General features: G+C 41.7%; 1 protein-coding gene across 1 annotated transcript in view; it reads left to right on the top strand.

Annotated features, from left to right (window-relative positions):
* The first annotated feature begins 11163 nt into the window (after positions 1-11163).
* The window catches only part of DOK5 (docking protein 5), a 153021-nt gene continuing 139076 nt past the window's right edge, over positions 11164-25108 (top strand). The window contains exon 1 of the mRNA XM_045808441.2: positions 11164-11588. Within this exon, the coding sequence (XP_045664397.2) occupies positions 11523-11588 (66 nt within the window). The 5' untranslated portion in view covers positions 11164-11522. The remainder of the gene's footprint in view (positions 11589-25108) is intronic.

Raw genomic sequence — 25108 nt, 5'->3', positions numbered from 1 at the left:
TTTTTTAAATTTGTGAGTTTCAAAAAAAAATTGAATATTAACAAAATTAAATAAAAAGCAAACATCTGAATAATTTTTTCCTACAAGCATCATGTGTATGAGTGTATGCGTGTGTGTGCACATATACACACACTCAGTTCCTCGCAGGACGTTGAAAAACTCCCACTAACAATAGCTTAGGTTGGGACACCTGAGTTTGACATATGCTGGGGACATTGACCTAGAACTCCCTAATAAGCAGTAGAACAGACTGGCTGAGTGTGTGCTCTGCTCTGTCCACGGTGTTCCCTGCCTGCCTTCCCCCACTCACTGGCGCTGAGACTGTGAGCAAGTCTCTTAACCCGCGGACCACAGCTCTCTCACTGGTGACTGCGTCATGACAGTAGTCACTACCACACTAGGTTGCTGCTGGATTCCGTGAACGGATGCATCGTAAGCTCCTGGATAGTCATTGCTACGCTCCTGGTCTGTACTCAGCGTGTGTGGGTTATTATTCTTGTACATACAATTACAGAACTTGGGAGAGAGGTCATAGTTCAGACATGTATTTGGGAAACATAGGGCAACGAGATCCTAAAGAATTTGTGTAGGATGAGAAAATAAGAGAGAGGTCCCCTGAATCCCAAAGAACATCAGCATTTAAGGCAAAAGGAGAGGATCCTGAAAAAAAAAATAAACAAAAAACCCCCAAAAAGGAGGAGCACTTTTAGATGAGGAAAGAAAATGGATATGCAGCTATGATCACAAGGAGTGGGCATTGGGACAAGCGTCTAATTGAAGATCCAGAGGCTGACCCACATAGGGAAACTGAATCTATGACAGGTGTGACACCATAGATTGATGTGGGAAGAGGCCTACTGCCGGGGAGCTCACGTGGAAATAAATGAATTGGATTCCAGTCTTCCGCGGCATAGTCGTTCACAGTGAGTTAAAGACTTAAATGTGAAAGCAACACTTTCAAGCTGGTGGAAAAACATATTGTAAAATATTTTATGACTTTAGGACGCTGAAACGTTTATTTAAAAAGACACTAAAGTGACTGTGAAAGAAATGATCAAGAAGTTTAACTCCATTAAAAATTAAAACTTCTCTTCATTAAAAGACACCATAAAGAAAAAGAAAAGACTACCTCAGGCCAGACGTTTTTTGTAACACTTAGAACTGATGAAAAGTTGTTATCTAGAATACACTAACAAAATTGCAATAACGCTCAACCCCACTGTCACCAAAGAAGGAACATTAAGATCTCATGTTGATATCCAGAGAGAAGAGCCTTCTAACCAGAAGAAGTGCAAAGGCCCTGAGGCAAGTACCTGCTTGGCTTGTCAAGAAATAGCAAGATGGCCAGTGTGCTGCATCCACTTTATCTATAAGACAGACAAAGACAGGGAAGGGTCCAGATCATTAACTTTCATATCCTATAATTTAATCTTTGACTTAAGAGGCCAGCAAGATGATTCATGAGAAAATAATAAAAACATTAATCATATAGGGGACAGGACTGATTGGAATGAGCAAACTAATTTTGAGAGAAAGGGACGAAGTATAAGATGAGCAAAGTTAAAGATAGGCAATTCAACATTTAATTTAATTTATCAAGACCACATTAAGTAAGCATCTGCTCAGTGCCAGGCCCTCTGTTAGGAACTGAGGATCAAAGAGAAGAAGGAAAACTCCAGCCATAGAAGAAGCCACATGCTTTAGTAACTAATAAAGAGAAATGATACACAATATAGCATGTGATGCGTAATACACATAATGTTTACTCGTTGACTTATCACGCTCCAGCCATGGGCCTTAAACACGTGTCTACTAATCTCCATAGTAATCCTACCTGGTTGATGTTGTTTATTCCCAATTTGCAGATGAAAAAATGAACTACAGGAGAGATTAAGTAATTTGTTTAGAGCAGGGTTTCCCGACTGCGGTGCCGTTGGCATTCGGGGCTGGCTGATTCTTCGTTGTGAGCTGTCCTGTGCTTCGTAGCACGTTCAGCCTCATCCCCGGCCTTCACCCACTGGATGCAAGTAGCTCCTCTCCCCCACCGTTCCCACAACCCAAGTGTCTCCAGACAGATGTCTCCTGGGTGACAAAGGTGTCCTGGTGGGGAAACACCGGTTCAGAGACGGAGTATGCAGTGGGGTGGGAATTCAAACCAACTCTGTTTGACTCTAATGACCGTAGTTGTTGGTTGTGTTTGTTTGTTTGCTTGGACTTCTTTCTTTATCTAGTGTACAGTGCCTCTACGAACAGGTGTATCTTGGGTTCTATCCACTGATGTTTAACTAGCTGTCTTCATGGAAGCCAATGCAGTGAGGAGGTGCGTTTCCCTACAGATGGCTCACACCAGAGGAAGAGACACAGTGAAGGCAAGGCAGACATTGTTTTAGGTTTCTACCATTTGTTCAATATCTCAGGTCATGATATCACATGTAACGATAAATAATAGCCTGCAGACACTGTTTGTGTTGCTTTAATTCTTTCTTTCTTTTCTTTTTCTTCCTTCCTTCCTTCCTTCCTTCCTTCCTTCCTTCCTTCCTCCCTCCCTCCCTCTCATTCATTCATTCATTCATTCATTCATTCATTCATTCATTCATTCATCAATGCTGGGCATTGCCCTAGGCATTGAGGCTCATAGTGGACAAGTCAGAAAGGTTCCTACTCACGCTTAGTTTCATAGAGGGAGGGAAACAGACGGGAGACAGGCTAACATACCATTAAACAAGGGAATCTCAATTTTTCATAAGTATTTTGAAAAAATAAAAGGGTTTTACGAGAGCAAGTGACTTGGTTGGAAGGAGCGTGCGAATTGGGATTCAGAAATCACAAGAGGCTTCTCAGAAGAGGTGACACAGTCATGTGAACATCTGAAGCGAGAGTTCGCAAAGAGAGGAACAAGGGGATGCTAAGATGCAGAGGCAGGAGTTCGGTGTGTCTCAGGAACAGAAAGAAGGTCTTTGTGGATGGGAGGGGGGCGTGCAGGGGCAAGAGGTAGCTGATGTCAGCGAGGTGCATGAGGACTCACGGTCACATTTGACCTTGTTGAGCAAGGAGGAGTGTGGCTGGTGTTCTCTGTGCCCACTGAACATGATCTTGCTGAAGTCACTTCAAGAGGAAGGCCAGACGTAACCCTTCTTCGAGCTAATACAAATGCAATGTCCTGCATGTTCCTGCCTCTATCAGTCGTGGTTATATGTTTGCAGTGATTTAAATGGACTGATGTAAGAGTTACAGTTTGAAGCTTACAAGGGAAATCAAAGAAATATTTAAAATATATTAGTTTAGTTTTTTATTCTCCCTGCAGAGCTTCTGCAAAACAGACTTTTTTATTGCACTTGGTCCTTAGAAGGTCTGTTGAGTATTTGATTTCATAAAAAGAGCCCACAAGCAGCTATAGTTTTTAAGAATTTTGATATTGAGTGTCAGTGATTGTTAGTGATTTGGGGTTTTTTTAAGAAAGATATTATTATGGTGACGATCCTCTTTCGTGTTTTAGGCGTAACAATTTAATGCCTATTGCTTGTAATGGGATAAAATGGAAATAATTTAGATGTCCATCAGTGGAGAAAGAAGAAATAAAATGTATTATTGTCAAATGATGGAATGTGATTCAGCAGGTTAATGAACTATATCTACACAGATCAACCGTGCAGGTCTCCACGAAATGAGGAGGGGGAACTGGAAGTCCAAGTACAATAGGTATAGAAACATATGATTTTTTCCCCGAGCTTTATTGAGATACAATTGACACATTATGTTGAGTAAATGTAAGTTGTACAAGTGTTGATGTGATACATTTACATGTTGCAGAATGATTCCCACCAAAGCCCACAGCAGCATGGTGGCTGGAGACAGCCAGGGCATGAGAATACTTTGGGGGATGAAAGATATATTTATTGCCTTGATTATGGGGATGACTTCACCGGTGCACACATATGTCAGAACTTAGGAAATTTCACATTTCACATATCCACAGTTTGCTCTGTGTCAATTATACCTCAATAAAGCCATTAAACGTTTCTGTGGTTGGTCATCGACGTGAAAACCAAGGCTGGCAGTAATTTTTCTTCCTTACCAGGGCATATAAAGCGGTAGAGCACTTTGGAATTAATGGCGTCTTAGATTTCATCAACTACAGCAATAAATGCCTTTGGTCTGAGATTTTGGTGGCTAAGTTTTATGCTATTTTGAGCTAAAAACATGCTAACTGACAAAATAGGAAATACCAGCGGGGGATAATGTCAGGGAGACTGTGGATTTGTTTTTAGCCATGTGAAGATAGTAGGAAGTTAGGATGACTCGTGACCCCCCGTAGCTTCCTTCCGGGGCACTCCGTGCCCTCAGGTTTTTTTCTCTGATCCAGTCCTCAAGCCAGCAGCCCTCTGCCCTTGCTGTAGACTCCCGCACTTAGCCTGGCTCACGGCTGCCTGGAGTACAGCCTCCATTTTCCCACTTCCCCATCTCTTTGTGAAGCTGAGGGCGTGTGACTCAGCTGTGGCCAATGAGACAAAAGTCGAATTGATGTGTGCAGCTCTTACAGTCACCAGCCAGAGAAAGGAGTCCCTAACATTGCCAATGGATCTGTCTGTCATATTTTTTGGTCCATGTGCCTGGTTTTTTTCCCCTCGCTTTATAATTCATTGACACGGAAAGTATGTTTTCAAAATAAAAACATTCCAGACACAATTCATTGAATTGTATTTCATGAGTGAAGGGAAAATGATGCCTCTTTGGACGCCACCACTGTCCCTGGCTGATCCTCATTCTGACGCAGGCTTCATCTGTGTCTTTGGACGAGTCATTCAGGCTTTGTGCTTCAGGTCCCTCCGCTGTGAAATGTGGATAATATGACAGGGCTTGGAGGGTGCTGTGAGGATTAATTAACATTTGCAAAGCATTTTGAACATAAGACGTTGCCCTCTTCACACGTTTTATCCAGAGACTTCCAACAGACCATACCAACGAGGCTGGTCCCATTTATCTCTGTTTTCCAGATCAGGTTATGAGGCAGGAGAAATGAATGGCTTGCCCAAAGTCAGTCCGTGAACCAGGGGAACAGTCCTGAGAAGACCTCTGGGGCACTGGCCTTCTAATCTTCTTGCGACAACCCTGGATACAAGCTTCATTTTGAAAAGGGCCCCTGTAAATGCCAAGTGTCTTTGTCGTCTACTTACTTCTCTTGGTCTTTTTCTCATGTGTTGGCCTAGATCTTCCTGGGTTGGCTCGGCACTGACCTACAGAGGGGAGGGCTCTTCTCATCAGAAAAGAAACTCGAATATCTGGGAGAGCCTAATGATCACAAGACTCCTTTTTTTGTATTCCAAATCAAGCTCACTAGAAGTTTAGGTTTGCTTTTGTGTCCTTGGTTATAAAACTCAAGATGTGAAGTGTAGAAAGATATAGTCATCCTACTTTTAAAAATTGCATTTAGGATTTTTTTTTTTTAAAGCACACAGGAGAAAGTTGACATCTCCAATACTCCCCACATCAAATAATTATGACTACTATTTTAGTGTAGATATATACAACCTTAGTTTAAAAAAAAACAAACCTCATTTTTTGAAAACCAGGCCCTACCTCATAGATCATCTATAATCCACTGAGAAACCTCTTATCCTCCAGGGCTCATCCCCCAATCCCCACTTGTCATTCTCCAGATTCCAGTTGCCCTGACCACCTTCTGTGAGATGCTCTATACATTCTATACGTTCTTTTGTTTGGGACACTTGAACATGTTGTCCTTCTCCCCCCCATCCTCTCTACCCCCACTCAGGCCAGAGCTCCTTCTCCTTCCTATTGCAGCTCCCTGATTTTGTCTGCATTCGTTGACTGTGTCCCTCCAGCCTAAATAAGACATTGCAATTCAAGCGATTAAAGAAGGAAGGTTCTTAGGCAGAGAGTTGGTTTCTCCTCCTGTGAGACACGGAGAGAAGATCCTTACTTTATAACAGGGGAGTGATTTTCAAGAGAATCACCCAGGAGGCTAGACATGAGTCCCCACAAGCGTAGAGGACACAAGGACTGGTGGTAGACCCACTCCTTAATATTCTAAAGGTGGAGGCCTAGGGTCAACCGGTTGACCTGACTTGAGGCAGACCTAAGAGCAGTGGCTGCCCTGGGAGTGAGCTGACCATTCACTGACATGGACAATACTGCATGAGTTTTTCCTCTGGCCAGGTAGGGCTTGTCTTAGAATAGATCCACCAAGAGAACCAACTGGAAGGGCAAAAACCCAACACAGCCCTGGAGCTTGAGACCCTGGGGTATTCACAGGAGTAAAAACAGCCAGACTAAGAAGGGCATTGGAGATAGAGCTCATAACAGGTGAATAACAGGTGCATCTTTAAGGAACTCACAACGCTCCTTGAGAGAAAGAGCAAACATTATATACCTGTTGCCCAGAGGGCATCGACTCCAAGGCAAGACTTGGAGCAAATAGTACTTTCCTTTCCTTTCCCCCCTGAGCTCCAATCCCGTGGAAGCCAGAAGCCTGTAGTTACTACACAGAAGAGGAGGCAGAGCAGAAAACCAGTGAAGAAGCCATCTCCAACCCCCACACTCCCAGTTCAGGAACTGGGGTAAGAGATAAAACCTGAAATTGAATGATATTCAATGTTATACAGCTAGTAGGCTGAGATGACTCTTTATTACCTAGTAGTAGCCAAAAAAGCCAGAGACCTTCTGGAGATTTCATTCAGGTTTAGAAAAATAACTTTTCAATAAGCATTGTTTAATGGGAAAAGATTATACTCAATTGATCCCAGTTCCCTCAGAAATTTAGTTACATGTGTGTACCCACTTCCATGTAAAATATATGTTTAGATGTATATATATTATATTAAGATACATATATGTATATATATACATATATATATAATATGAAGGTAATTATACATATCATCATAAATAATGCTGGCGTGAATATTCTTGTAACTAAATCTTTGTGCCTTTGGATACATTTCCAAACTGGATAAGCAATTTTAAAAGTTTTACAAAAGATTTTATAGATATCACTTATGCTTCAAGACAGTTGGATCAATTGATATAAATTTACATTCTCAGTGGAAGCTTCATTTCTCTTAAGGATTTTGGGTACAGGTCTTTAGAAGTGGATTTCTTTATATGGTCTTACCACTTCCAGTCTGGTCCCTTCTAATCTATTCTTTATTCATTAGACAGAATATATTTTAAAAATATAACTTTCCTGGGGCACCTGGGTGGCCCAGTCGGTGGAGCATGTCACTCTTGGTTTTGGCTCGGGTCATGATGACAGGGTCTTGAGATTGAGTCCTGTGTCATGCAGTCTGCTCGAGATTCTCTCCCTATTCCTCTCCCCCACCCCCTCTCTAAAATACAATAAATAAATACATCTTTAATATATATAGAACGCTTTCCTGCATTTGGCTTTCTCAAGTGCTCTTCGCTCTAGCCGGAATGTACCTCCCCAACGTTTCCCATAGCTTCTTCCCATCTTTCCTGTCTTAACTTAAATGTCACCTCCTCAGAGAAGTCTTCCCTGACTCTTTCTTAATGAAAGTAAGGCTGCTTATTACCCCCCACATAACACACCACTTCTTTTCTTTAAACTGTCATTTATAGTTATTTAAACCGTTTATCTGTTTGTTTTTTTCCTCCTACTGGGGTGTAGACTCCATGGGGACAAGGATTTTGTTTGCGTGCATGTGCGTGTGCGTGTGTGTGTGTGTGTGTGTGTGTGAGTGTGAGTGTGTGTGAGTGAAAGCTTATTGTGGACAGTCTCCACCCATACTGGGTGCTCAGTCAATATTTGCTGAAGGCAGGACAGAAGCAAGGAAGCAATGAATGACAAGTAGGTCTGCTTCCAGGTTTTCTCTCACCTGATTTCAGTGTCATCTTCCAAGTGATCCTTCTTTAGGTGGGGAAGGACTGGTGGACGGGGACCTGGCCATCCAGCAAACAACCTCTCTCCTTAGTGATAGCCGAATCATTTTCATTGGCACTGTCGCACCTGCCGGAGGAAAGGCTGCCTGTTTCTGGACTCTCCCACTGAGAGCAGCAGGCAGCAGGGCCAAAGCTCAAGCTATTTTTGGTAAAGATATTGGACAAGTGCCATTTCAGCCTCTGCCTTGGTACTTTGTGGTACTTGGTGAAAGTACAGCCTCCTTGGGCGAAGCGTGGGAACCCATCACCTACTCTGGAAAAGTGCAGAAGCCTTTGGGTTTCGCACATAATTTTCTGTCCTGAAGAGCTTTATAATAATAATGATGATGATAATTGGCTGAATGGAGTACGGAGGGAATGGCATGAGTCATTCATGTTTCACCTAGAGTGGGTTTCCACTTTGAATATGCTGGAGTAGGGGACCTATGGATTAATTTCTGGCTCTGCAATGTGATGGTTATAAAATTTATTTCAATTCGTGACACAGTTTTGTTATCAACAAGAAAGAGAAAAATACTACTATATGTAATTCATTTTGATCCCACACTTATTTCATTTTAATGCAATCAACTCTTATTCCCCCAGCTTAGACCGGGAGCAGGGGATTAAGTATACTCAAACTGAATACGATGACCACTGTTGGCAGAACGGAGTTTGGATGCTGAGGAAACAAACAGAAATGGATGCTACAAATAAGCAGCTTCAAGTGTTGGAAATCGAGTTAAAAAAGGGGATTGAAATAATGATTTTTCAAATTATTTATTTATTTTAGAGAGAGAGAAAGAGAGAGCAGGGGGAGGGGCAGAGGGAGAGGGAGACAAGCAGACCCTGCACCAAGTGCCGAGCCTATGTGGGGCTTCATCTCAGGACCCCAAGATTACAACATGAGCCAAAAATCAAGAGTAGGATGCTTAACCAACGGAGCCACCCACATGCCCCAAATAACGATTTTTGGGTGTGTGTGTCACACTTATCCCCAGTGAAACTAACTTGGGTGTGACTATATGTCCGTTTGGCAGTGGATAGTTGTGTAAGTTGTGTACCGCACAACTCTATAAGCACTATTTACATTGTATATCTCTGAATTCCTCTTTTCCTCTTCTGCCGTGGTTGTGTATTACATGTTTTGGACAAGTGCAAGTGGCTGTCCATCCTGTGAAGAGTATGGTCTGTGTATTTTCCACATTTAACAGTTCGATTTAACCAAAAACAAACAAACAAACAAATAAAACCATATACCGGTTCGGTCTTGCAGTTCACAAAAATCACTTGTCTCTTCACAACTAGTTTGGTATTTTCTAGTTTGATTCTAGTTTTCTCACATCTGGCTTAATTATTTATGGATGTGGATTCTACTGAACATTACTTACCATGGGGTGATCAGTAATTACTTCTTTTATCTTGAGCCATTCACCTCTAGGTCCTTATGCCTCAATGCCTTCATTCTTTGTTTCTATGATACTGTTGATTTGGTCTACAGAGATGTGTTGGACAAATGCCTTCCATGAACGTGTCTACTACGTGACAACCACAGTATTTTTTAAGTTCTAAGCCTTCAAAAAGAACTCACCAAATGATTTTATCATTTCATCTTTCTTTGGTGAGAGATTTAAGCTTAAAACATTATTTATATCAAATGGCAACACAATGATAGAGCTAATGATTTACTAGGTAGATTCTTCTCCCAGAATATTTGCCTTCTGATTGTCCCAACTTAGCCTTGGTCCTCCTAGGACACATTCTTGGGTGATTCTCTTCTTTATCTGACAAAGTGACTAAAAGCTAGTGTTTCTGCAAGAAAGGAAAGATTTATATAATCTTAGAGTTGAAAGATCTTCAAATCTCATCAGGTCAAATAGTCCACTCAGTAAATGAACTTTCTTCTCCATAGCTCTGACCACAGGTCATCCAGTCTTGGTTTGTCACCTCCTGTGAACAAGAACTGTCCATTTCTGATGCTGTCTTTGTGCCTTTGTGGATAGGACAAATGATTAGAAAGAAATTCCTTGGAAAGGATGGACACTCCCTCCCTCATGACATCTGGTCTTCAGGAGGGCTGTAGGACAGTGTTTACCAGCAAAGGTGGCATCAGGCACATCTCCCTTTGGTCCCTGTCCTGTGGGACCTGGGGCAAGTCTCACTTTGCTGGAGCTTCAGTTTCCATGTGTGCGATAGTACCTATCTCATTATTAAATATGCATGGTAGTACAGATCTCATTATTCCTTTAACAGGATTAGTACCATGTCTAGCAGCCTGGTGCCCAATAAATGTCAGTGGGTATCAGCTCAAGCATGCTTCAGGAGAGTAGTGCAGTCAGGGAGAGTGGGTGCAAAATCTGCTTGCCTTTTAATCATTTTGTATAGGCAGCATCCCTTAATGGTTCTGAGGGTGAGCTCCATTGCCAGGCTACTGGGGCTTAAGTATGGGCCTGGTATTTACATAAGGGAGGACGTATCTCATATGTACAGGGGAGTTTAAGTGAATTAATCCGTGCATGCGGCTTAGAGCCTTGCCAGGCACCAAGAATTTATCAAGCATCTGCTCTGGACTAGGTTTTGGGGGTACACATATTAATGAGGCCAACAGTTAGTCCCTGGGAAACTTACATTCGGGCGGGAAAGACAGGCTTAAACAAGGAAAATGCAGCAAATGGTATCACCGAGGGCTGGGTCCAGGATGCCAAGGAAACCGGAGGAAGCTCTTATGTAGCTTAAGCCAGGGCAATATCCCTCCCCTCCTATGCCAAGGTCAAGGCAAACCATGGCAACACCGCCTCTTCAGACACCCGCACAACAGAGGTAAAAATCAGCCCTTCTCGGGAAAGAGATGGGGCTGAAGGGAGAGGCGGGGTAAGGCGGTGGCTGTGAAAAAAGTGAAATTTCCTCTCCTCCTAAAATCAGCCACCGGAGCGAGAAGAGAGGGCGCGTTATCTCGGCAGGCTGTCAGCGAGGTGCGGGGGCGGGCTGGGGCGCGCTCGGGGTCCTGGAGGAGGGGAGGGATCGGAAGGGGAAGCGGGTCGGGCAAGGTGGGCGGGAGAGAAGGGGAGGGGTGCGAGCGCTTTCAAGGGTGTCTGCCTGCGGGTGGCCGCCGCCCGGCGCGGGGACCCGCGCGGCTCCTCCTCCTGGGGGTGGGGCCCGTGGGGCCCACCCCTCCGCGGTCTTCCTTCTCTTCCTTCTACCTCCTCCTCCTCCTTCCCTTCCTCCCGCCCCTCCTCCTCCTCCTCCTTCCCCTCCTCCTCCCCCTCCCCCGCTCCTCCTGCGCCCCGGGAAGAGGCAGGGCTGGAGCCCTGAGCAGCCGCCGCTCCTCCTCCTGGCAGGCTGGCAGATGAGTCAGCTGACGGCGGCGCTCCAGCCTTGCCTCGCGGCGCTGCGCTGCGCTCTCCGCGCTCCCCCAAAGTGGCTGCGAGCCGGCCGCCCACTTTCAGGCTTTGGGGGACAGACAAAGTGATGTGCGCCTTCTAAAGCCTCGCCGAGCCGCAGCCGAAGCAGCTTCGCCGTTTCAACTTTCTCCCCCCACGTCTTCTCCTGACCCTGCCCTTAACCCGCCCCAAAGCCACTTCGGGTGCGGGCGCTTGGGTGAGGGGGGTCACTGGCCGTCCGGGATGGCTTCCAATTTTAATGACATAGTGAAGCAAGGGTACGTGAGGATCCGGAGCAGACGCCTAGGGGTAAGTATCGATTCTATTTTTTTTTCCTGTTCGTGCGTTCAATTGTCTTCATCCTTGACCAGCATCCCTGGAGGCTGGCAGGAGATTCCCCGGCCGCGCGCTGGTGAATTGCGCTGTGGCTTTCTCAGCCTAAATCCACATCGCCTGCGGTTGCCCCTGTAAGGCCGGGTCTAGGTATGTAATGGATCTATCTTTATCTCTCGGATGACTTGGCTTTCTGATGGTGGCCGCGTGTTGGGCTTCGGTAGCCACTGGAGCCCATCGGCTGGAAATAAATATTATTCGGTAGCCAAGGGAGTTGGAGCTGAGAAAGCCGGCTGGGGGTGCTGAGCTTGCCGGATGCCCCCAGTGCCCCTCTTCCCACTCGCCGCCAACTTAACTTTTCCAGAGGACGGGAGGCTGGCTGAGAAAGAGGGCAGACGCTCTCGGTGTGAATAAGGTCAGTAACCCTCTGACCCCAGGGAGAAATTGCTGCCAAGGGAAAAGTCTCTTCCGGCGTCGAATTCTGGACAATGACCCACCTCTGTCTCAGGTGTTGGCCAAGGCGGTGTGGGCTGGCCTTTGGCCAGGCCAACTTCGGGTGTGTACCCGAATCTGAATTTTCTCTGGTCCTTATCTGGGGTGGTGGATTTCTGTTGCTGGAATACACATTGGAAGCCCACTGGAAGATTATTTAGGGTAGAACATAATACCTGGCCTAGAGCAGGTGCTCCCTCAATGTGAACCACAAGAAAGAATGAATGACTCAGAGGGTGCTTGTAGGGGACAGATGTTGGCATAGGGATGGCTCCTCTCTTAAAACTCCCTCTCTTTTGCCCCCTTTCCCTTTGCTCTTCATTGATAGGACTTCAGAGAGAACTCATTCTTCTTTTCTTTGAGATTGAGTGATGGTGAAGGAATTCTCCAGAGAGGGGGAGGATGCTGGAATGATTCCCCCTCCCCCCACTCCAACCTATGTCATTTCTCTTTGCCTTGTGTCAGATATTGTTGCTGTTTTTGTTCATTGGGTGTGTTTGGGTGTCGGGGTTGGGGAGCAGAAAGTTTACATTAATAATGTCTGAAATAATATCAGCAATGATATGCAATGACCACACTGGGAGTATAGTTACAGTGATAAACTGAATGTCTTTCCCCACAAATACATGTCATTGGCACCTTTCTCTTCCTTGGTCTTTGTACTTTTTTATGTGCTAGATAATTTTGCTGAAAATTTCACACTGGTTACCAGCTAGGGAGGATGAGAGGAAACATCTGTAATTGTTAGAAACTCTTGCTTGATTTGTTTTGACCCTTTGCTTGCTTGCTTGCTTTCTTTCCCTGCTGGCTACCGTGTTTTAGCAATTATGTCCCATGTTGTTGTGAATATATACATATATAATTAGGAAGACATGTAACAGAACTAACCAATCCCTATCGGCCCTGTGCAAGTTTCTTTGATCTCTTCTGCCATGCACATATTCTCATCAGCAGGAGCAACTATTGTTAGGGTACTTAAAACCTGGTGACTCCCGTGCAAAGGGCAAAAAATAATAGGAGCTTTATGTTTTTGATAACCTTAGGGTCCAGCTGAGTTGTTACAGTTTTAAAGGGAGCATTAAAAACACCATTCTAATTTTAGATTTATTCCATAATGTCAATGAGGAAATTGATAAGAGACATCCAGTCTGTGTTAGAGAGCATTCCAATAGGAAGAAGACATGCATTATTAATGCATAAAACGTGAATTATTCATAAGGATCAGAGTGTATGCCAAATTGTGACACGTGGTGATTTATTTGAAAGACTAGTTACCATAACTTTCTAGTTTATGGTAATTGAGATTATTTTTCTGTATTATTACAGCTGACATAACATGGTCCTATATGTGTGCCAGTGTTTACAGACAGATATTTGAGGCAGAAGGAAAGGAAATATAGTTTAGTTTGTATTCATTTTATATTGTACATATTGTATATTGGATGCCAGTGAGCAGTCGACTTTCTCAGGATTTATTTATCTTGCCTGCGTTACTACTCAAGTGGATTTTAGAATATCCATAGAATGATGGTTATTGCTCATGGAGAGAAAGGTCAAAGACATAATCAGTGAAATCTGGTCTTATTTATTAATACTGGTTTTTATCACCAGTTAGTTTTTAAAAAGTCTCCTTATGATGTAATTGATTTATATAAACGAAAGAGGTTGATTACATAGTTGTCAGAAAAGACTGCAAACTGAAGTTTTCATGGAGGTCCCAAGTAATGGGGAAGAAGGCTTCAGGGAATAGTATAGACCCTCTGTCCAGAGTAAGAAATGTCAGTGGTATTAATCCAGGCTGCATAGAGCCTAGAACAGCATGTGCCTTGTGAAAGTCTCAGCCAGGGCTGGGGCATCACTTCTGTTCAAAGTAGGCACTCAAACGTGCACGTCGAACTACAGGGTCATGTGTGACTTTGCAGTTCATAGGCGTCTGGAGGAACTAATATGACATAGTCGTTTTATTAATGGAATCCAGACAAATGTCTGTGGATTAGAACCATGTTTGGGAGGGTTTATAATTAAACAAGAAAACAACATTTCATGGTAAGCAGCTGTTGGGCCAAGGAATGCTCCCTTAGATTTGGAAAAGGAGGAAAGAGCCATTTCTGCTTCTATTACTCATTAGCTCCATGACCTTGACCTCTCTTGGCCTCAGTTTCCTAATCTGTAGAATGAACACTATTTCATGATGTTGGAAGTATTGACTAAGATAATATCTGTGAAGATGTAATGAAAGCATAGCATTGATTCTGATTGTATTATTTGGTATAATCAAAGGTCAGTCACTATTGGTGGAAGGATACGGGGATTATAGATATCTTTCTGTCCAGAAGTGTCCAATGGCATAAGTGGTTTTTCAGATCTAGATGTTTTCATTGAATGAAGTTTTTTTTTTTTTTTTTTTTTTACAAATTCTATAATTTAAGTGATTTTACAGTGGGACACTAGACATTTTAAGACTATCTCTATTCACATGAATCAAAGATAAATGACCACTTTTAGTTGAGATCCTATATAGTTTAAGTGATTAAGCAATCATTTTACACATAGGCTTACTTTTTTTCTCTAAACATCAAAAGTCTTAATGAAATTCAACTCCTTTAACTTAAAAGTCTCAGTATCTTTAACATCTGCATTCTCCAGCTTAAGCTCCATTGGTTTATGGAGGTCTCAAGCTCTGTCCCGGGTACAGTGTTTGTTCAGGAATGTCTGTGCCCCAATTTGGGGGGCTCTGGGAGGGAGGAAAGGGAGCAGTTGTCTACAATTATCTGGCTAATCCACAAAAGGCACTAAAAATGTATTCTTCGAGGGATGGTGAATCACGCAATTTGCACATCATTAACCCGACTGACTGAGCGTATGGCTTAGACGGTGTCATATAACTGTCCTTAGTTTGTTTCTTCCTTTGCAATGGAGAGAATTTCCAATCAATAATTGCCCTGCATGCCTCCGAGTTTAAATTCAGACGTATTCACTTCATCTACATGCAGTCTCTTGATTTCTCGCCTTTTAAATCACACATCTCGATGCTCTTGTACACCAAGGGCCTCTTCTGTCTAGCCTGCGTCCCCACCTGGACATTTAAGAGTTTCAAACTTAATGCATTCAAACCCTTGATTGTTTCCTCCAAACCAGTTTCTCTTGGAGTCTGCATCTCAGCCACTAGAGGTCCCAACATTTTAGTTGCCCTGGTAAAAATTAATCAGGCAAGCAAGCAAATAGCAAACAAACCTCTGTTGCATTTCTGTCTGTTCTAATCTCTCTCCCCACAACGAGTCCATCACGAGATCTGTGGGCTCTATATGTGAAATATATCTATAATCTGTCTCTCATACTATCTGCCACTACCATCCCGGTCCAAGTCCCCATCATCTCCTCCCTGTGATATTATAAAAATCTCCTAATTTGTCCCCCCTTCCTCAAACCACAAATGCCTTTCCATGCAATTCACGGGAAAAGCCTTAGATGGGCGCAGAGGCCCTAGGCTGATGCAGAACCTTTTCTGTTGCTCTTCCCTCTGGTTGCAATGCTGTTCCCCCAGGTATGTCTTCCCAGCTGGCTCCCTCATCTTCTTCAGTCTTTCCTCAAATGCCACTTGCTCCCTGAGGCCTTCCAGATACTTAATTTTATTTCTCCTCCTCCCCCATATCTTCTTACATTTCCCCTCCCCCATATCCTTTCCATTTCTTCTCTCTAGACTTACCATCCCCTCACGTACTGGTCTGTTTATTTTACATGTTGATCGCCTGTATCCCCCAAATAGCACATGAGGCTCCATGGGGGCTGTGACTTCTCTATCTTTTAATTATAGCTGAACCCCAGTGCTGGAATAGTACCCAGCACTTCATCGACAGTCTTCTTTTATTTAATTTAATTAATTAATTAATTTATTTATTTATTTATTTATTTTTTAAAAGATTTTATTTATTTATTCAACAGAGATAGAGACAGCCAGCGAGAGAGGGAACACAAGCAGGGGGAGTGGGAGAGGAAGAAGCAGGCTCAGAGCAGAGGAGCCTAACATGGGGCTCGATCCCATAACGCCAGGATCACGCCCTGAGCCGAAGGCAGGCGCTTAACCGCTGTGCCACCCAGGCGCCCCCATCGACAGTCTTCTTGATGAAGATTTCTTGAGCGAACAAATGCGAACTGGTTTAAGAGCATATGCTCTGACATGAGACTGTCGAAATCCCGGGTCAGCACCTGGTTATGTGGCTTTTTGGTGAGTTCCTTAACATTTGTAAGCGTCAGTCTTCTGTAAAAATAAGGAGACCGTAGTACCTACCTAATAGATGATCCTCGTAAAGGGATCCACACAATGCTTGACGCATGGAGACCTAATTAATGTTTATTACTGCCCTTTCTCACTACCACGGCTGTTAGGGATGAGGATGCTTAGGTGGTTACTATGTTTACTGCTTCTACTGCAATAACTCTCGTCCTCAAAGAACTTGCTGTTTAGTTAGGAAAACAAACTTAATACACATGCAATAATTATTGTATAAGCACAAATGTTGATTGGCAATGATGCTAGGTATAGAAGGAATATTTGCCTTTGTAAGATTTTTCATGGTCCTTGGATAAATGGCAAAGATAATCAGAGACGAGAAACTTATCTCCATGAAACTTCAGCTTGAAGGAGCTCATCAGATTAGGAGGAATTTCTGTTAATTTGGGGGTCTTTCTCTTGGGTTGTAGAGAATGGATTTGAAGAATTGGTTAGTTTTTAGGCAGAAATATTTTCTCACTCCTTTGTTTCCCCGTTTGACCTAACCCAGTTTGCCAAAGCAACTATAACACTCCCTTTAGGGTTTTGGGATCCATAGAAGATCCACTGTTTTTATGGTACCTCGACAAAGTTATAGTCATAACATCAAAATTCAACCATCCAGTAAGATATATGGAGCACTGTTTCCTTCCTCAAGAGAAAGAGGGTTTGGAGATAACTTTGCAGTGGTGAAATTCAGGGTCACGCAGACTGAATACACATGCCTATGTCAAGACCACTCAGCGTCTTGGCCCCACATGAATCGACTTCTCCAGTTTCCGTGTCAGAAGTGCTTTTCAGCTGGTATTTTAGTCATCTTTATTTGATGGTCTGTGTGGATGTTATGATTAACTGTGCGTAAAGCCCAGCCTTTCATCAGCCTCCCCCAAAACTGACTTAAGCCAAGAACGGCCAATTTAGTGACTTTGTATGTAGACATAAACCAAATTACTGATGGGATGATTTTCCCCACATCTGCCAATGTATTTTCTTAGTCGTAATCATTCATTGACTAGAAATATTTATTTCTCAAGCAGCTTTGTAACTTTTATGAGCAATCATTATCTTGGGTATTTTAAGAGTTTGGTTTTCACTTGGGCTGTATTTGATCTCCGTTGGTTTATCATTCATCAAATATTTTTTGAGTGCATATTACTGTAAGATCAGGGTAAACCACCTTAAATAAGACAGGTCCAGTCACTGTCCTCAAGGGATTGACACTTTGTTGTTGGACTTGTATTGTTAACATGAGATTAATATATTCTCTATACTTAAGGATGAATTAGTCTGAGTAACAGATCAGATATTGAAGTGCAAAGATCTCTGCAGAAATCTCCCTGTTCCGTTTTTGTGAAATGAGGAAGGTCAAATTTGATTTTCCTCTTAACCCCAGGAATTTGATTCTGGTTGGGTGGAAATTAAGCCTTTGGAGATTCTAAGCGAGGAAGAGATTATGATGCCTCCCTCCTGCAACCCTTGTTCCTTTGAAATTCAACATGAAATTGTGAGTTTAGAAATGCCACAGATATGTGTGAATGTTGAAGTTTTAAAATAACTTCTTTCTAGGATGCAGATGGCTGAATTTTGAATAAGTATCTGGAAGCTGATCTTTGCCAAGCAGTTGTGGGGCTGTCTTTATTTTGCTAGTGTTCTAAGTCTCTCTTTACACCCTGGTTCCCAGAGAACATAAATGTTAGCTTGTGTGTATTATGTTCTTGAGTGGAGTCCTTTAAGTAGGCTCTAGAACGCAGGTGACCTTTCTGGGATGATGCTTTATAGCTTTTATCAGATTCTTATGGAGGTCCGGACTGCCCTGCCCCCCCCAGGCCTCTCACCTCCCATGCCCTACAACTTCCAAAAGATTAAGAAACCACTGTCTCATTTTTTAAATGATTTTAAAAAAATTTTAGATGATAGTACAGTCACATGCAGTTGTAAAAAATAATGCAGAGAGATCTCTCATACCTAGTTTCTCCCAATGGTGATATTCTTCAGATATATAATACAGTATTACAACCAAGATACTGACATTGGTACAATCAAGAGACAGAACATTCCCTCACCACAGGGTCTTTCCTGTTGTCCTTTTATAGCTTCCCCTACTGCTCCCCCTCCCACAGTCCTAAAGCCCTGACAACCATTAATCTGTTTTCCATTTCTATAATTTTATCATTTTTGAGAATATTCTGTAAATGGAACCATATGGTGTGTGACCTTTTGAGACTGAGTTTTCTTTTTTCCTTTGTTTTACTCAGCATAATTCTCTGGAATTGTCATGATTATTGTGGGTATCATGGTTCATTCCTTCTTTTATTGTTAAATAGCGACCCATGGACTAGATGGACCGTAATTTGCTTAGCCATTTCATCTACTGAAGGACATTTAGCGTGGTTTCCAGTTTGGGGCTGTTACAGAGAAAGCAGATATAAATGTTTGTGTACAGATCTTTGAGGGAATATAGGTTTTTGTACCTCTAGGTAAATGCCTGGCTGTGCCACTTTTAGGTGGTATTGGTATTTCCATGTCTAGTTTTTTAAAGAAACTGCCCAAATGCTTTTCACAGTGTTTGTACTGTTTCATGTTCACACCAGCGACATATGATCCAGTTTCTCTGTGTCCATACCAGCATTTGATGTTGTTACCAGGTTTTGGTGTCCTCACTATTTTTTATTCTAGTCATTCTGACGTATGTGTGGTGATAGCTCATTGTGGTTTTGATTTCCATTTTCGTAATGGATAGAATATTGAGCATCTTTTCATGTCTTATTTGCCATCTGGACATACATTTTGGTAAAATACCTGTTCATGTCTTTTGCCCATTTTCTAATTGGATTGTTTGTTTTTTGACTGTTGAATTTTGAACGTTCTTTATGTATTCTAGATCGCAATCCTTTCAGATGTGTAGTTCACAATGTTTCCTCTCCGTAGGTAGCTCATTTTTCCTATCTTCTCAACAAGGTCTTTCACAAAGCAGAGGTTTTTAATTATAATGAAATCCAGTTTATTCTTTTTTTGCTTTTGTGGATCATGCTTTTGGTACTAACACTTTGCCTAGCTCAAGATCACCAATACTTTTTCCGGATGTTTTAGAGTCTTACCTTTTACGTTTAAGCCCATGATCCATTTTGAGTTAATTTTTGTGTAAGTTGCACATTTAGGTCTAGGTTCATTTTTTGCCTGTGGATGGCCAATTGCTGCAGCACCCTTTGTGGAAAGGCTGTCTCTTCTCCATCGAGCATATTTATGTGTTTCTATTCTTAAGTCCTTTATTCTGTTCCATTGCTTTGTATGCCTGTGTATGTGCAGCATATGTCTGTATATATCTATATGTGTAGCTGTACAATAAGTCTTCAAACAGGGGAGGCTGATTTCTCCCATTTTTCTTTTTCAAAATTGTTTTAGGTATTTTAGTTCCTCTGCCTTTTGATACAAAATTTAGAATAATTTTGACTGTAGCTTCCACAAATCTTGCTGGGACACGTTCTTTTCCTCCCTCCCTCCCTCCCTCTCTCCCTCCTTCTCTCCCTCCCTTCCTTTTTTGCTTTCTTTCTTTCATAGTTGAATTAATGCATTATTCTTTCCATGGTGGAAATAACATACGTTGGAAACTGACACTTTGGCTTGGATCTCAACTTGGCCACTTATTGACTCTATGGTCTTGAGGAAATTGCCTATTCTTTCTGAAATTTTACTTCATCATGCACAAAAATGAGGATAGTGATATACCTCTCATAAGAGATAAGTATATCAAACTCTTAATCCTGTGCCTGACTCACAGTTGTAGGAACTTAAGGAATGGCGTTAATGTCGATTTTTATTTTTTTATTGTTGAAAGATTGAGGTGATATTTGTTGTGCATTGTAAGAACAGTAAGCTGGTAAAAATTAATTCACTCATCTCAGCAGAAGAGTCATGGCTTTCGTACTGAAAAACAGAAGGCATTTTACTTTCCTCTTGCTGTTAACTTTAGTAATATATTTTCATAACATTGGACTTATTTAGGAGCATTCATGAAACACCGTGTTAGAAAATATAGAGTTGACTATATTGGCCCAAACAGCAGACCTTTGATTGAAAGACTGCTCACAATATTTTTGTCTACTAACTCTAGTAGTGGCCTCCAAACGTGGGAATTATATATCTTGAGAGAAAGTAATTATTAGGATGGTAAATAACGTTGAATCATAAGATAAGAAAACTGCTACTTCTTAATCAACTTGTCTCAAAGAACTGATGCCCTGAAGTCCTTTTACTTTTTATTTTATTTTTATTTTTTTTCAAAGTTTTATTTTCTATAATCTCTGTACTCAACATGGGGCTCAAACTTACAACCCCGAGATCAAGAGTCGCATGCTCTACCAACTGAGCCAGATAGGTGCTCCCTGAAGGCCTTTTAATAGAGAGAAAACCATACTTAGGTGCAGAGGCTTCAGGTAACAACCTTACGTTTTATTGTATTCATTAATTTTATATTGCATTAAATGTTATATTTACCTTCAAGTGATATTGGTTTTCCATTTAAGATAAAAATATGTAGCTTCCTCTTTAAATAAGCTTATTTAATTTCAAAAATAAAGTTATTTAATGGATAACTAAGTCACAGCACAAGCATACCACAAAGTGGCAAAAAGTATGAAGGTAGGGGTGCCTGGGGGGCTCAGTTGGTTAATCGTCTGCCTTTGGCTCAGGTCATGATCTTGGTCCTGGAATTGGGCCCTGCGTCAGGCTCCCTGCTCAACGGAGCCTGCTTCTCTCTCTCCCTCTGCCTGCCACTCCCCCTGCTTGTGCTCTATTGATCTCTCTCTCGATGTCAAATAAATAAATAAAATCTTAAAAGTATGAAGGTAGGTGGTGGAATTCAATATGGCGCAAATCCAAATGGTGGCCTATTATTCATGACCGAGCTTGGGAGACTCATGACGATTGTACTTCTCTCCTTAAGTAGGTTTTGTAACCCTTATCTATAAAAGTTACACTGGCCATATGACTTGATTTTATACAAATATCTTAAAAATTGGGTCCTAAGAAAAAATATCCCATGTGCTCAATACCGTCTGTGTATATGTCACTTCTCACCCTTAAAACCCCCACAAATTTATCTCAAGTTTGCCCAAACCTTTATTTTGTCTTCTCTTCATTCATGTTTACAATGAATACTTTAGTGGTTAACAGGAAAAAAAAATCAGTCTGTCTTATGAGTGGACTGACTCAAATTAAATTAAAACACTAGTTGGAGTTCAGAGCTTTTCCTTAATACAAGTTTCAGTGTTTAGGAAAGCAATTAAAGTCTTAAAATGCATTTTATTATCTTAAAGCCACACATTAACTCAATAAAAGAAATTTATTTTTAAAAACCTTCAAGAAATCATGCGTCTTTGAATCCCCTAGCAAAACTGACTCCTCATATGAACAATTTCTTTAGGGTTTCCATCTGTAAATATGCAGATACTTTGGCTAATTTGCAAAAGAACCACTTTTTAAGCCCGAGTTGTATTCTACCAACATTGGCCCCAAATCTAGGTGTTATGAAACTAGTCTAGTTCTCGACATCCATGAATTCAGATGGAAAATGTGGTGTGAAGTGAGGTTTGAAAGGAACATTTCCTGGGGAGTTTGCCCTGAGAGGTCTTTGTTGGTTTGAATAGATTTCCGTTAATGGCTCTTCTCTCTTGATTTTCTCCTGCCAGGCTCTCTCTTGGTCTCCAGATTTTAATTTTATAATTCCTGCCTCAGAACAACCATGTCTAAAAAGTCTTTTCCATACATCCCTTTAGAACATCATTCTAATTTGAGTATGCATAGGATTTTTAGATTTTCTTAACTTTTGTGCCAGATGTTTTTCTTCATAATGTTTTTGTCGGTATTTTGTCTCCTACGAGGGTGTAAGTTTTAGGAGGCCAAAGACCTTAGCTACCTTATTCACCGTGTATCCCCCAGCTCTCAGCCCATAGTACATGTCAAATATTTGCTGACCAAATTAATGAGTGATTTTGCTGCAGGTCAGAATAATAGAATGGGATATTTAAATTATATCACACCTAATTTTGTTGTAGATTTTGTGCTTGAGTGGCAGAACGTTCTAGAACTTCTCATAATTGCTGTTGGTCTGTAATCTGCAAATTCAGTATCAGGGAATATAGCAATTAATGCTGGAGGTTTAGATCGACCCCCTTAAAATTAAATCTTATTTGATTTCTTCTTGTGGTAGAAAATATATATATTTGGTACGGATTGAAGGTACAAAGTTTATACATTGAACAGTAAGATTTCCTTTCAACTTCATCCCCAGGAATCTAGTTTCCAGAAGCAACCACTGTGAATATTCCAGAATAGTCCATGTGTAACTAGTTTTGTGTGTGCATGTGTGTGTGCGTGTGTGTGTGTGATATAATTACATACTCTTCTATGCTGTGGTTTTCTTAGTAATATATCATGCGTTTCAATAATTAGACAGGATTCCAGTGTATAAATAAATTCTGTGCATTTATTTGATTACTCATTCTTCTTTCCTTCCTTCCTTTTATCTGTTATTAAAGATGAGCATGAAGTATGTGTTTTTGTGCCCATTTTATAGATCACAAGACTGAGTGCCTGAGAGGGTAAGTTTTGTCCAAGTCAGTTGTTGGTATTTGGCAGAGCCTGAGTTTGAATCCAAGCTGCATGTCTGTTGTGGAACATTTGAGTAATTCTTTGTCTTCTCAGTGACAAACAGTGTCACAGATGACCCCTCCTCTCACCCAGTGGGGAGCATACTGGTAAATGAATTCCTAGAAGTGGGACTTAGTGTCCAAAGTGTATTTACACGTAAAGTTTTATTCAAGTTGCCCTGCCAGCTATGAGAATGCCTGGTTCCTCTCATCTTGCAAAAAGTATGCTTTGAGAGCTTTTTCAAGGTTTTGCTAGTCCAACAGGGGAAAGATGGACCCATTTGTGTATAGATTTTCTCCAGTCTGAGATTGAGTTCTTGGCGATTTTATAATTAGAATCTTTTCAGTCTTGTAGTCTTTTTTCTTTTAGGGTGACATCCAACTTAAGAAGTAGTTATTAGTAGGATTTAGACACATGGAAGAGATGATCTACTTTATTAGACAAGCACCTTCCTGGGAAATGCTATACAGAAATCTTTCACTTAGAAGATACAATAAATCATATGTTAACTGTGGCTGTGTTTTTAATTTTTATTCTAAAAATGAAATTATAAAGTTGAAAATTTGATCAATATCTGTTGAGTAAAAAGATGTTTACTGAATCAAATAAATATTGACTCATGCAGCCCATATATATTGAATACGGTTAGTATTTTTATTAACCTGGTCAAGTCTTGTAAGATGCTTCAAGTGGGTCTGGCTGGGAGGTGGGATGAGATGTATCTTTTGACTGACAGCTTGATGCAATTTCTGAGTATGCCATTTATGTCGTTCCTAGATATTAAGAACCACAAGACCTTGCTTAATGCGGTATCTTGAACTTCTCTTAATCTTTTTTTTTTTTAAGAATTGTTTATTTTAGAGAGCGAGCATGAGGAGGGGGCGGGGCAGAAAGAGAGAGAGACAAGCAGACTCTCACTGAGCACGGAGCCAGATGCAAGACTAGTCCCAGGACCCTGAGATCATGACCTGAGCTGAAACCAAGAGTTGGAACCTTAACTGACTGAGCCACCCAGGAGCCCCAGCTTCTCTTTCCTTCTTTCCTTTTCTCTCTAAGCTCCAGCCACCAGCTCCTTTCTGTTCCTCACAGGACAAGCTCTTTGTCATCCACGTCCTGTGCACTTACTGCTTCCCTTCATCTGTAGTGCCCTTCTATGGCTGGCTCTCACTTCATCAGCTCAAAAGCCACCTCCCCTTTTTTCTCTCCTGGGAACTGGTGACCATCCAGTTGTGGGTGGCCCCCCACCCCCCCAGTATTCTCAGTCTCATCTCCTTTTTGTTTCAACCAGGATCATATTCCTCACACCTGTAACGATTTTTTAAATTATTCATTTCTTTATCTCTCATTTTTTCCCCACTTGCCTCTAAGCATCAAGAGGATAAAATCTTCTTTAGTTTTCTTAAGGGCAGAATTATTCATGGCTAAAATAGTGCCTGGGAACATAGTAGGAGCTCAGCAAACATTTCAGTATGAATGAAACCCTGCAGTAACATTTGGCATATTAAATTATGAAGCAGACAATAACCCTAACATATAATGCATATACATATTTATAAATCCCAAGAAACTTCAAGAATTTTGTGGAGTTCCATTGTGACTTTTAGTTGCAGCCGTTTTACAGTCTCCAATCTGCAGTCCTCAGCGCAGGCCAGACATGTGGAGGAGAAAAACCTGGCTGGCCTAAAAAGAATGGCCTTTCTTTTGCCCTGTCCTGGTGCTGCCAGCCATCTGCTGTGACCAGAGCTCGTCACTGAACTTCTCACACCTCAGCTTCCGTTGCAGCAAGACGGAGGTATTAATGTCTGACCTTCCTGTCTCACCACCTGTCCACCTCTGAGCCAGAAGTGCAGTTGTGGATGGGAAGAACGTGCCCAAGCACATGAAATATTCTGTTTTGTCCCAGGCGGGTCTTCCCAGGGCCTCCTGAGTGGAAAATAGCAGAGAAAACTTGGATTCTATTGCGCTGTTTGGGTCCGACCCGATACAAAACCAGGTAACTTTGTAGATGTATCATTTATCTCGAATTTCAAAAAGACGGAGTTGAATATCTATCAAGAAAGAAAAAAAAAAAGGAAGGAAGGAAGGA

Source organism: Ursus americanus, chromosome 22, assembly GCF_024610735.1.
Source record: "Ursus americanus isolate L20-20 chromosome 22, mUrsAme1.1.p, whole genome shotgun sequence".
Taxonomy (NCBI): domain Eukaryota; kingdom Metazoa; phylum Chordata; class Mammalia; order Carnivora; family Ursidae; genus Ursus; species Ursus americanus.
The sequence above is the reverse complement of the archived record's forward strand: the minus strand, read 5'-3'. Positions and strand labels throughout refer to the sequence as shown.